This window comes from Silene latifolia, chromosome 8, assembly GCF_048544455.1.
Source record: "Silene latifolia isolate original U9 population chromosome 8, ASM4854445v1, whole genome shotgun sequence".
In the NCBI taxonomy this organism is placed as follows: domain Eukaryota; kingdom Viridiplantae; phylum Streptophyta; class Magnoliopsida; order Caryophyllales; family Caryophyllaceae; genus Silene; species Silene latifolia.
The window spans coordinates 27,865,402-27,877,730 of NC_133533.1; the positions used below are offsets into that span (position 1 = coordinate 27,865,402).

The 12,329-nt window shown below is 35.0% G+C and overlaps 1 protein-coding gene and 1 pseudogene across 2 annotated transcripts; one reads left to right on the forward strand and one right to left on the reverse strand.

The window, feature by feature from the left end:
- Window positions 1-583: 583 nt before the first annotated feature.
- LOC141596647 (uncharacterized) lies at window positions 584-5,178 on the reverse strand. Of its 2 annotated transcripts, none has more exons than XM_074416857.1 (13): window positions 4,690-5,178; window positions 4,070-4,333; window positions 3,912-3,998; window positions 3,663-3,764; window positions 3,521-3,577; window positions 3,400-3,432; window positions 3,237-3,299; window positions 2,883-3,122; window positions 2,628-2,808; window positions 2,415-2,519; window positions 1,761-1,834; window positions 1,617-1,656; window positions 584-1,481 (listed from the first exon to the last, which is right to left on the reverse strand). In XM_074416857.1, the coding sequence occupies exons 1-13, from the start codon at window positions 4,837-4,839 to the stop codon at window positions 1,432-1,434; spliced, it is 1,446 nt and encodes a 481-aa protein (XP_074272958.1). In that variant the 5' UTR covers window positions 4,840-5,178; the 3' UTR covers window positions 584-1,431. The 2 variants fall into 2 exon arrangements, with proteins under 2 accessions (XP_074272958.1, XP_074272957.1); XM_074416856.1 differs by having other exon boundaries at window positions 584-1,491; window positions 4,690-5,176.
- A 34-nt stretch (window positions 5,179-5,212) lies between these two features.
- On the forward strand, window positions 5,213-9,883 carry LOC141594907 (expansin-B15-like; annotated as a pseudogene).
- The last annotated feature ends 2,446 nt before the right edge of the window (window positions 9,884-12,329 follow it).

Below are 12,329 nucleotides of genomic sequence, written 5' to 3' on the forward strand. Positions count from 1 at the left end.
AAAATTACTCCCTTATAAGATTTAAGATTCTTACTTCTATACCCTCGATTAGTATATACTTTACCAAATATCATACGATAGGTCATGAATTCGATACCATTTTGATACCAACTTTGACAAGAGTATATATTTCACCATCTACATATGTTGATGATATATAGAGACATGGAGTCCTAAATTGTACAAATATTACAATATCAAAAGCTTACATAATTATGAAATTTTCATTAACCTACTGTTGTTACAAGTTACAACACTAAACTACCAATTACCAATGTTGTCGACAAAATGAGCTCATGAATCATGTATCATCCATAAAAAATGTATCCATGAACAACCGAGGCAGGCAAAGAACGATGTTAGACAGAGTCAACAACAACAACAACATCATTACGAATACTATCCTACAACCAGTTATATAATAGCATTGTACAACCGCCTCAAAGTTGTTGAGCTCTTACACAAAAGTTGTTGAGCTATTTTACATGTCCTTTATGAGATCAATATATTTTTGAGACACAATGTGAAACGCAGGATTGAGACGACTTGCAAAACTCAAATAGCGATGTTAGATAGAGTAGACTGAGAAAATTGTGGTAGATAAATTTAACTCGAGTCCTGCAAATCAATCCGACATTCGAATCCATAGTTAAAGTTACAAAACACAAATAGCGATCGATGCTAAAAAGTAAAAACTGTTGCCAAAAATCACCCATCTTATACTTAAAACTAACCTATGCTGGGATCTAATCTGTTCCGGACTTCCGGGTGCATTGAAGTGACCCCGAAACGCCAAAATCCATCACCACTGTCTCTCATAAGAGAGGAGTTGAAACTCCAGGAAACAAAACCTTTGAAAGCCTTGAGAATCTAAGACATGGACAAGCTGTTTGATCAAACAGCAGCACAGAGGCTACATACACAGGTGATTCGTGTATACGATGCCCTATTAAATGTAAAGCGCCTACGTACACAAGTAGAATCGGTTCTATCACTCACACTTATATACATGGACCGATCCAAAAGTAATTCATACTGCTCATTGATTATCGTACAACAATAATCAATGACTTTTGAGCTTGAGAAGTCAATGTCACTAAGCACAAATCATTCGGAAGACGCTTCTTGGTAACCATGGGGATCCACAATTTTTCTCTGGTTTGGAGCCTCCTTGATAAAACAGTTCATTAGCATCATATCTGATAACTTCCAGAAGAAGAGCCATCAGGCAGTTTAATATTTAGCACCCATAAGAAGGCGAGTTGCAAAGACACTTGTCGGCTTTAAGCAAAAAAATCATTACTCCGCATTTTCCCCAGTCTGGAGGAATTGAAGCAAATCAGAACTCAAATTCTCCCCCTGTTCTGAGCTCAGGCTAAGTCGTCTCAATCCTGCGTTTCTTATTCGAAATATTGTCGTTCCCTGTTTCTTCTATATCCTTTTCAATGATACCCTCTGTTGCAACCTTTGTCTTCTTAATGCTATCCAAAACTAAGCATGAAGACAACAATAAATATTAACAGTGGCTTGAAAAGCAGCTCCTGTAACCACCCAAAGGTTCTAATAGTGTGGCTTCAAAAACAAATCGGTACAATATGGTAAGAAGGGTGACAAACCTTCCATATAAACTCTGAAGTCCTCTTCCATTTCAGTCACCTTGCAACGATAAAAATAAAATAAAAGATAGCACCATGTCTATATTACCAACTTGAAGAAAGCAAAAGACCAACTTCGACAAACCAAGATATTTCTAAGCTTACCTGATCTCCATCGCCAATAATTTTCCATCGGAGAATGGCAAAGACAAAATGCTGAAGTTTCACAACTTTTTCTCCTGAAGACCAAAAGAACATGTTACAGACAGATACAAAGTGATTTTGCAGCCAACCCTTCAAAAGCACCAAGCTGAACAAAATCCAAGCAGAATCCCAATATGGCGGAACTAGAATGTCAACTGTGGCATCATTTCTAATTTACTTTCGCAGTCCTTACTTATATGCCCTTGGGGCTATCTATCCGAACATCATAAACTTTAAGTTAGATAAAATTAACAATAAAATCGTCATTTGCTTATAAAGTTCATGGGATGTCACGACACTATATGAGTACGAGGATACACCATAGAATCTGAAAAAGTAGCTTTTGGCATACTTGAAAATAAAAGACAAGACCTACGGATAATTAGAAGTTAGAAACTACTACTACTTAATGTTTGGTAATGTAGCTTGTCATGGTCAAGATTGAGACGGAAACTACACACACTTCTGACGGACAGTGTTCAGGAAACAAATAATATACTCTATATCTACAAGTCAATGAGACTACCGGCACAAGTTACTTTGAAGATGAAACAACAAAAAGCGGATGTTTTTGCATTACAGGCAAGACAAATAAGCAGGGCAGAGAGATTATACCAAACAACATAGCCAACTTGACAGAAGCCACATAGACATGATAAGGAGGATAATCTCCATCGTCAGAAATGATATTTGTCTCCCTCCAGAAATTAACAGGGAGCCCTGTGTATACCCACAAAGGAAAGGCTCAGATACAAGAGCACGGCTTAACTACATTTAGCTGAAAAATATAGAACAAGGCTAAGTAAGGTTAATTTTCTCAAGTGTTACCATATCCGCATTCATAAAAAGCCCACATTAAATGCTTCAAGCCGATAAAACGACTCCCTAGGGCTATCCGACGAAGCTCGGCAACTTGGATTATTTCACAGACTTCAGGAGATAACTCAAGAGATCTGGAATCGCACAATTGATAGAAAGGATCCAGTACCTTTGGCAGGTGCCTTTCCAACTGCAACCAAAGAAATTAATACAGAATATTTGGAAACTCCAATCTTGAAGAAACCAGGTACCAAAAATACTTACCGGTGCTATCACATTTCTTAAAATCATGCATAGGCTACACTCGAAGGAACATATTATGTCTTCGTGTGAAAGACCGTCCTTGGAAAGGTAGGGAAGCCAAGGAGAATTTTGGAAGTCTGTGGTATAAACGGTTTCCAGAGCTTTGGCAAATACAGGTTCATATATATTTGCTAAAGCTTCATTGTCAGTCACAGCATCTCCTCTGAAGATCTTAATCAGCAATCGAGTATAGTCATCAACCTGCACTAGTGATAAAGAAAATAGTGTTGGCAGATAAGTTGATCCATTAAACAGCTTTGGAATCTTTGTTAGTATGATGTATAATCAATAATGTAATAGTATCTGAAGTTTGACCTTTGCAATATCTAAAATTTCGATCTTGTCAACTACAGCCTTAATATCAAGGAGAATAGTATCCTGCATCAACAAGAAAAAAATAAATGTAGAATGACGATAGATACTACATCTCAAAGCCAAGAGAAGTGGTATATATGGTGAAGGTACCACCAGCACTTACAGTTTCTTTTTTATCATCCTCTTCTTCATAGCACTGGGGAAAAAGGATCAACAAGCAAACATATAAATACATAAATCAGTACAGCCAAGAAATAATGAAGACTGCTGTGACTAGAGCTTACGATATAGAGAGGAGAGGGAGTCAGAAATCTATTCTCGCAACATTGGTTATCATAGTCCTGCACAAGGAAAATAACAAGAAGATAAGACATGTAGTCATAATAAAAGAACTGCAATCAAAACTAGCAAGGTTAAGGAATTTACATTGAGCAAGGAAATGATATCATATTCTGTCACGACGGAATATTTGTCCTTGTCGATCTTCTGATGGACAATTAACTTGCACACTTCATCAACTGAGAGACCCTATAAATTAACAGATCCATGGCGAGAATTCCTAACTTGTTAGTTAGGACAATGAAGTTGGGAAGTCTGAGACAAATTTAGTACAGTACGAATGATATGGGAAAAAAAAAATAAAAAAAAAAATAAAGTCCCTAGAGCAGCACAAACCTGTCTGCCCCACACTGAAAGTTGGCTCCACAAATCATCCACCTGCTTATGCAATAATCGACGACTGCCTAACTTGTATAAGAAATCCTGTAATGAAGAAAGGCGTAAATAAAACAATGTAAAAGAAAGAGCAGAGAGCAAGAATATAGAGATGAGACCTGGGGATAAAGTGAGTAAACCAAAGCAGCAGCAGCAGTGATTGCGGAGTTGTAAACACTGAAGTCGTCAACAGCTTTGGATACTTTCTTAAGATTTAGGCAGAAAGGGTTGGCCAAAGCCCAATAGACATGTATAGCAACTCCTTCCTTGATGGCATCTTGAACATGACGAAGCTCAGAGTCCTTAACGTGTTGTTTAATCCATGGAACATGATCCTTGTCGCAAAGTTGTAGTAACAAATCATCACCAGGGTATCTATCAACCTATTGATATTTATATATTGAATTAATGAAATTGGCGGCCAGCGTAAAAACTTAGTCACATTTTATGGACATGAATCGGAATTTGAACATTGTCGTTGTTGTTGTTGTTGTTGTTGTTGTATTGAATTAATGAAATTAGGTTGAACAAAGCCAAGTCTTAAAAACACTCTGTTATTAATTATGTGTAAGTTACCACTTTGCCTAACCCTAACCTTCGACCGCCTCGCCATCACCAACACCATCCCTTCCCCAATTAAAATTAATCATCATCCTCATCAACAATAACAACACAACAGCAGTAACAAACTAACAACCATAATAACAATAATAATAATAAAGGGGGAAGAAAGAGATACCCGGAAGTAAGATAGAGGTCGTTGTTTTTCAGATTCACGATGATAGTAGACGAAGGAGGATTCCATCGTAGACTCCTCAATAAACACCTTGGAAAATATCTTACTATATAACTTAGAAATCTCATCCTGCGATCGCCCATCGTCCATCATCGGATGAGTACTGGTTTTGAATTTTTTGGTTGAATTTTGGCTTGGTTTGTCAAACTATTTTACCCGATTTATGTAAGACGGATATTGTATAAAATATAAGACGGGTTTGAATAATAAATAAATTTGCTATTCATTAGATGGGTAATAATAAGGGAAAAAAAGAGTTGATTTTATGTAATTCATGTTATTTTATGTTATTATTAGGTGACCTTATATAATTAAAGGTGAATTTGCTTTTCATTAGATGGGTAATAAGGGAAAAAAGTTGTTAAGGTTTCTTCACAGGACAACTCGGGGTTATTACGTGACGACTAGAGTTGGGGAGTGAGCAATTTTAGAGGTTCTAAAGGAAGGGGGTGGAGACGGGAGGGGCATGGGGCTAATTAAAGAGTTACCAATTTCTTCTAGCTACTTCCCTTGTGATTTTGTGAAGGTTAAACAAGCGAAAGATGGGGTGATTTTAGAGGTACTCATAGGAGGGTTTAGGTAGCGCTGGATTTCAAAGACCTCCAACAGCTCCATGGCAACAAATGATCTATCTTGGGTAAAATGCTTATTCGTGATATAGTACGCTCATTTGAATAAAAAAATATCTTTGTTTTTTCGTTTTTTGAGTAACATCCCTTTAGTTTTTTTTAAAAAATATCCGTGGTACTTTCATAAAAACAACAAAGCATGACCATAAGTTTTTTTTTTATTCTGTCAAATTTCGTCAACGTAGAACCACTCATAATAAACTCTCCCTTTATTTCAGAGCTCGAATCCAAGTTATCTAGTTAAGGTAGCATAAACACTTACTAATTAATCTAATTGGTCATGACTGTAGACCTGGCAAATCGGGTCACTCGGGTCGGGTATGAGTCGGGTTAATTCGGGTTTTAGGTCATATTCGGGTCAAGCAAGCTTGGGTCATTTTCGGGTCTTAGATCAGCCTTTTTGAATCGGGTCATTCGAATCTGACCCATTTTGTCAGGTCTAGTCATGAGTATCACAACTAAATTGTAAAATCATGAAATAAATAAATTAATCCTAAATCCCAAAATTATGCAAAATCAAAGGAGATCAATTAATAGCAACAAAGTCAATGTATGTATGGACTAATTTCCTAATTTGCGGCTACGGTTGTTTAGTTTTCATTTTCACCCCTGCACACATCATATGTAATCAATTCATCATGCCATGTTATTCATGACTATAGCTCCATTGCTCAAATAGTTCAATCTATTAGAATAATTGCTCAAATAGTTCAATCTATTAGAATAACAAAAACACATTTTATAACTGCCACATACAAGGATTAAAATACAACTCCTTTATTTCGATTATATATTTATCTATTTTATTTATAAGTATCTTATATATTTGTTTACCATTTTATATTGAAAATAATTTTATTAGGTAATTTGACAATACAGATAACCTGTTGTCCACTTGTCACTCAACAACAACACCCCCGAATGGTCCTCATCTCCTTAGTTTTTGTGTCAAAATCAAAAATAAACTGATGCGAACCAAGCTAATGACCAAGTTAATGACTCGAATTTGGTTAACGGGCTGGACGAGCTGGTTGTGAACACTCACGGTGACAGTCTGATTGTGGCTCGTAATTTTCAGCCTATGAACTCTAATTGTTTTTCCTATGTTACTTTGCTAAGTATGGTGCATGGGGACTGATGGTGGCACGTTTACCAAGAGAAGAGGACGGTCCAAGCTTCACTTTTATTTTACATTTTCAGATTATCTTAACAATAAAATGTTAGCTTAAAATGTTGTTTGTCTAAGTTCAATGTATTAGTTGTTTTAATGATTGTAATTAAGTGAAGAGTAAATGATAAACTCTTCACTTTGCTAGGCTTGCACGGCTCAATGGGGCTATATAATGCCTTCATTTGCTTGAATAAAATATCTAAGAATTTTCAGAAAACTTGTGTTTACAAAATCGTTTCTTGCGTAGAAACAAAACTGATTTTAGTTAGAACGCGATTCTAATTGAAATTCTCGAGTTGTTGATCAATAGGTCTTGGTCTCACTCACTTTGATCAAGTAATAGGTCTTACTTGTTCAAAACACTATCCCTTATATGCAAAATCCAGAACTGGTCGTACCTAGTACGTTCGGTTCGCCAAAAACAGTCCGCTAATTTTTATTCTTTTGTTCTCAAAATCGTTCGATTCAGTCTCGCAGACCTAGTACGAACAGGTCCTCACCTTTATCCAAATCGTTCTAAATCATTTTGCTCAATTCGTATCATAAACAAATAACCAGGACGAAAGAAGTAAGATGAATGATACACTATATAAATTTAATTTAACATTTTCACGAGGACTTATTCTTATAATCTTCCCCAATTAAAGGCTTAATGTCGAATATAGCACGTTCATCAAATCTTTTCTTACTCTATAAATACTATCAATTTTCTTCACTCATCATACCTTCAAGTACGGCTTACCAATATTATTTTCTTAATTCCTCCTTGTCTACAATGTCTCTTAGGTTACTAACCTTCATTGTCCTTATGCAATGTTGTCAATGTTTCAATCCTAAACTATTGAATGCATCAATGTATGCTCAAAGTTATGGTTCCGGCTGGTCTCTGGCTGGCGCAACGTGGTATGGAGCTGCTAATGGCGCCGGAAGTGATGGTATGAATTGAAGTAAAGAAAATGCTACTCCAAAAATATTATTATATAATCATATTGGTGTACCTATTAGTTTTGTGTCTCTAATTAACTTCAATTAATCATATTTTATTATTCCACAGAACTTAAATAAGACCGTTGTATACTTGTATAACGTATAATAACTCATTGCTTTACATCGTGCACCTTAATAATAATACTCCGTAATCTGTTTTAAATCTTAACTATAAATACGTTGGTCGATGCAAATATAGGTGGAGCTTGCGGTTTCAGGGATACCGTAAATAAATATCCATATTCTTCCATGATCTCTGCCGGAGGACCTTCAATTTACCAAAACGACAAAGGATGTGGAGTTTGCTATGAGGTAATAATGACACATTCATACATACATCATACATGCATACATGCATGAAAGCATATGATCCATTATCATTAATTCCCTACGTTCCGGTTATTTGTTTACATATTTCATTTTAAGGTGATACATTCATTTGTTTACCTTTATATTTTAGGAATGTTTTTCAAGGATAATTTGATCATCCACAAGCTTCCACGTGCTTGCTAATAAATGATCCCTTTCACTTTTCTTGGTCTTTGTGCCAAAACAGGTAAAATGCACGGAAAATGAAGCATGCTCAGGAAATCCTGTGACAGTAACAATAACAGATGAGTGTCCAGGGTGCACTACTTCTAATTCTGAAACAGCCCATTTTGATCTAAGTGGTACAGCTTTTGGAGCCTTGGCGAAAACCGGCCTTGCCGATAAACTTCGAAACGCCGGAGTTATTCAACTCCAATATAGAATGTACGTAAGCAATAATGTAATTTACAACTATAGAAAATAAGGAGTATTACAAAATATACATCAAGGTAACATACATGACATAACATTATACTTATATAATACAGAGTAAATAATAGTGAAACGGGCAAGACTCGTTGGTAATTAATAATTAGAAACACATGAGCGTATACTCTCGTAATTGATTAACCTTAAGTTCAACTTATATAACACCATTGTATAATTCAACCTAATTATTATTGTCGTTATACAACAGGCTAATTTAAGTATAATAATTGTTGGGGTGCAGGGTAGAATGTGACTATCCAGGAGTGACAGTACAAGTAAGAGTCGACCCGGGATCAAACCCATATTACTTGGCAGTAGCAATAGAGTATGTAGAAGGAACCGGTATATCGAAAGTGGAGCTTCAAGCCCAATCAAGTAATGGATGGATAAGCATGCGTGATTCGTCAGGTGTAACTTGGGCCGTAAATACTGGAGTTGTTCTTCAACCACCTTTTTCTATAAGGTTGACTGAAGAGCAGTCTGGAAACATTTTAATCTTGACTAATATAATTCCTGTTGGATGGAAAGCTGGCCAAACTTACCGTTCTCGGGTTAATTTTAATGGCAATTAATTAATAAATTTAATTAATTGCTATTATGAATTAATTATTCCTAGATTGTTATGAATATGTTGAATAATTTACTTGTGAGTTGTCTATATATGTAAGTGAATTAATGGGTGAAAAGATAATAACTTTCATTCCATTATGGACTGTAATAGACAAGGTACGTACATCCGATTCATTACTCTGTTTTTAAGACGGAAGTATTTGAAATATCGAGATGATGATAATGTTGTTTTTCTTTTGTAACATTCACAAAAAAAAAATGTGATTGTATTATATATACATGAATGTATATCAATGTTAATCGAGAGGTAAAAAGATGCATTGAGCTATTATCATTCCCTTTGTTGTTTTAAGAAGATGAATTTTAATAATAAACATGTTATATGAAGTTTGTAAAAAAAAATATGGTATGTATACCATGAAAAAATTATACATACCGAGTATTATTTAAAATTCCCCTAAAAAATAAAGTTAAACAACTTACTTGCTCGTAAAATAGTAGTTATTGAATTTTAACTAAAAGGTATTGTACTTTGATTAGAGCACTAATATATATTTAAGAACATGCATGTACTCGTATTTAATTTTTGTAGAGAAATTTATAGTCGATAGAAACTCCCATACGTGTTTAATTTATTTGTGATAAAGGGAAATTATATCATATGTATCATATTTGATATATGTAATTTTAACGCTAATATGCCAATCTTAATTATTGAATAAAAAACTATTTTTATCAATAGAGCGAACAAATTAGATAAATTTTGTAATATATTCTCAATCCTACGAAATAGACTGATCAACTTCGACAAGCAACTCAAGAATTCAACTGATCATGTGCAAACGTTACATCTTACGTGCATAATTACAAAATAAAAGTACTTTTTTAACTACCAATAACCTCCATTAACGGCCATTTCGAAACATTAAATCTTAATAAAAAATTCAAGACGGTACGTACCTAAATCTTGTGACGGTTAGGACTTTGCCCTCTCAGATCTTCTACGCTCAGAAACAAAAACTTAGCTTTCATCATAATCAGCTTACCGTAGATTTGGGGTCAATTGTTTCTATGGTTAGAAAAAAACGACCAAAATTATTAAATTTCAAAAATGTTTGGCCATTTGGGATATCCCATCGTCTCTCCGTTATCAGTCTCAATCATTTGTTTACATATAAAAAAAAATACCCTTATATAAAGGAGTATTTGGTTTTATAAAAAACACTGTTATAAGATCAGCTTATCATATGAACATACTAGTTTTGATGTCCATGATAGAATTATGAACGGTTGAATATTATTGAATTGCATTGCATTGTTTACGATACATGAATACAACTTATATACTAGAGTACATGGCTACGATTCTAGGGTTACATAATTAGAGAATATGGAAATCGAAATATACACAAGATACAGAAAATATAGGACGCTAGAATTAGGAAATATTTACCATAAACGACCCTAGCTAAATATATTACAATAACTAGAATTAGGAATAAGATATATTCTCTATACGCCAAACACGGACTATCAATATTTATCTATTAAATTTGTATGAAATGGAGTTCCCCAATTTGCCTGCGGATAGTGATAGGGCGCCACCGGGTGACGTCCAAATTGGGTGCTACCCTCTCACAGCCATTCTTAATTGAAAGGGTCCCCACTCACCCCATGTGAGAGGGTGGAGCCCAAATTGGGTGTCACCCGATGGCACCCTTTCATTTTCCTTTGCGTAATTCTTGTCTGTTGGCGAATATTTAAAGCGCTCATGGGCGGGATCTTGTCATCCATAATATAAAAAAAAAAGTTACGGAGTACTTTAAGAAATAAAAATTTAAACCGATATGCGGCTCATTTAATTTGTGCTTCGATTAAAGGTGGTGCAGTTGAAAACTGGTTGTTCTGGACGGGATGATTTTCCCGTTCGACGAATATTCTCAGGTTAGACAAACTACGACATTCCTGATACAAAAGCTCAACGAGTTTGAAAAGACCGACATTCTCGTTCAATTAATATTTCAAAAAGAGTACTATATATTGTAAGATTAACTTTACGATTTCAATAATGAAATCAGTCCCAAGATACAATATAGATTTGAATTAATTCAACCCTAATACAATCAATAGACGAAATAAAGGACTAACCTTGGTCCATGTCTTACAGACGCAATCAATTCAATAAGAAGTATAAGACGATTGATTCTCCTCCTTAACCCCTTTCTTTATTGTTTCTTGATGATGGAGAAGAAACTGACTTTCCCCTTTCACTGCTTTAATGTACGTATCTTCCTTTTGTTTTTGTCAGGATGATTTATAATTATTATCCTTTTCTTACTGTATCCCATCATATATATATGATGGGTTACATACCTTTTCACAAAACAAAACCGTTCGTACCTTTTCGTGAAAGACGACTTATTAGGGTAAGCTGGAGGGAATAATAATTCCCGTACTTTAATTACATTTAATCGAGACCGATCCATCACGGTATCATCTTTCATATTAAAGTCTCGTAATATTTAATATGAACTTAACTTATATTTAAACCGAAACACTTAGGCCACTCGAATATAATTAAATATTCCAACATTCTCCCACTTGGCCTTTGTGTTGACTTGATGGTTCAATTACTATAATGTGCACTTTTATGTTAAGCTCACTAAATTTCATATCCTTAATCGAAATAGAACTAATTGGATCATGGCGGTCACACGTCATTTACTAATCGACATGATTCCTTCCATGTATCACAAATCAATTCCAAATCTAGGTAAAACTTTAATTTGAGAAGAACATTAATTCTCACAGTAAGTCACATGTAATCTAATAACTGTAATGTATACATATACTATAATGATTAACATGTCTATTATAGCAGAAACAATACTATAAGTGAATTCTAGATGTCATATTTATTACAAGCATATTAACTTTATAATAACAAGGTCTTTGATACAACACCCATGCGTTCTACATGGCCAATGAACGCCTTGGGTGGTAATCCTTTAGTTAATGGATCTGCTACCATCTTATCCGTTCTTATATGTTCAAATGACACTCTTTGTTTCTGTACCTCTTCTTTGACCGATAAGAACTTTAATTCCATGTGCTTAGCACCCTTGGAGTATTTATCATTCTTAGAGAAGAAGACGGCTGTAGAATTATCACAATAAATTCTCAGCGGCTTGGCAATACTATCGACGATCCCAAGTCCGGAGATAAAGTTTCGCAACCACAATGCATGAATAGTGGCCTCAAAGCATGCCACAAATTTAGCTTCCATAGTAGAAGTAGCAATGACAGACTGCTTCCCACTTTTCCATGATACTGCCCCTTCAGCTAAAAGGAACAAGTAGCCAAATGTTGATTTTCTACTATCAACACATCCGGCATAATCTGAATCTGAATAACCAATCACCTCAAGA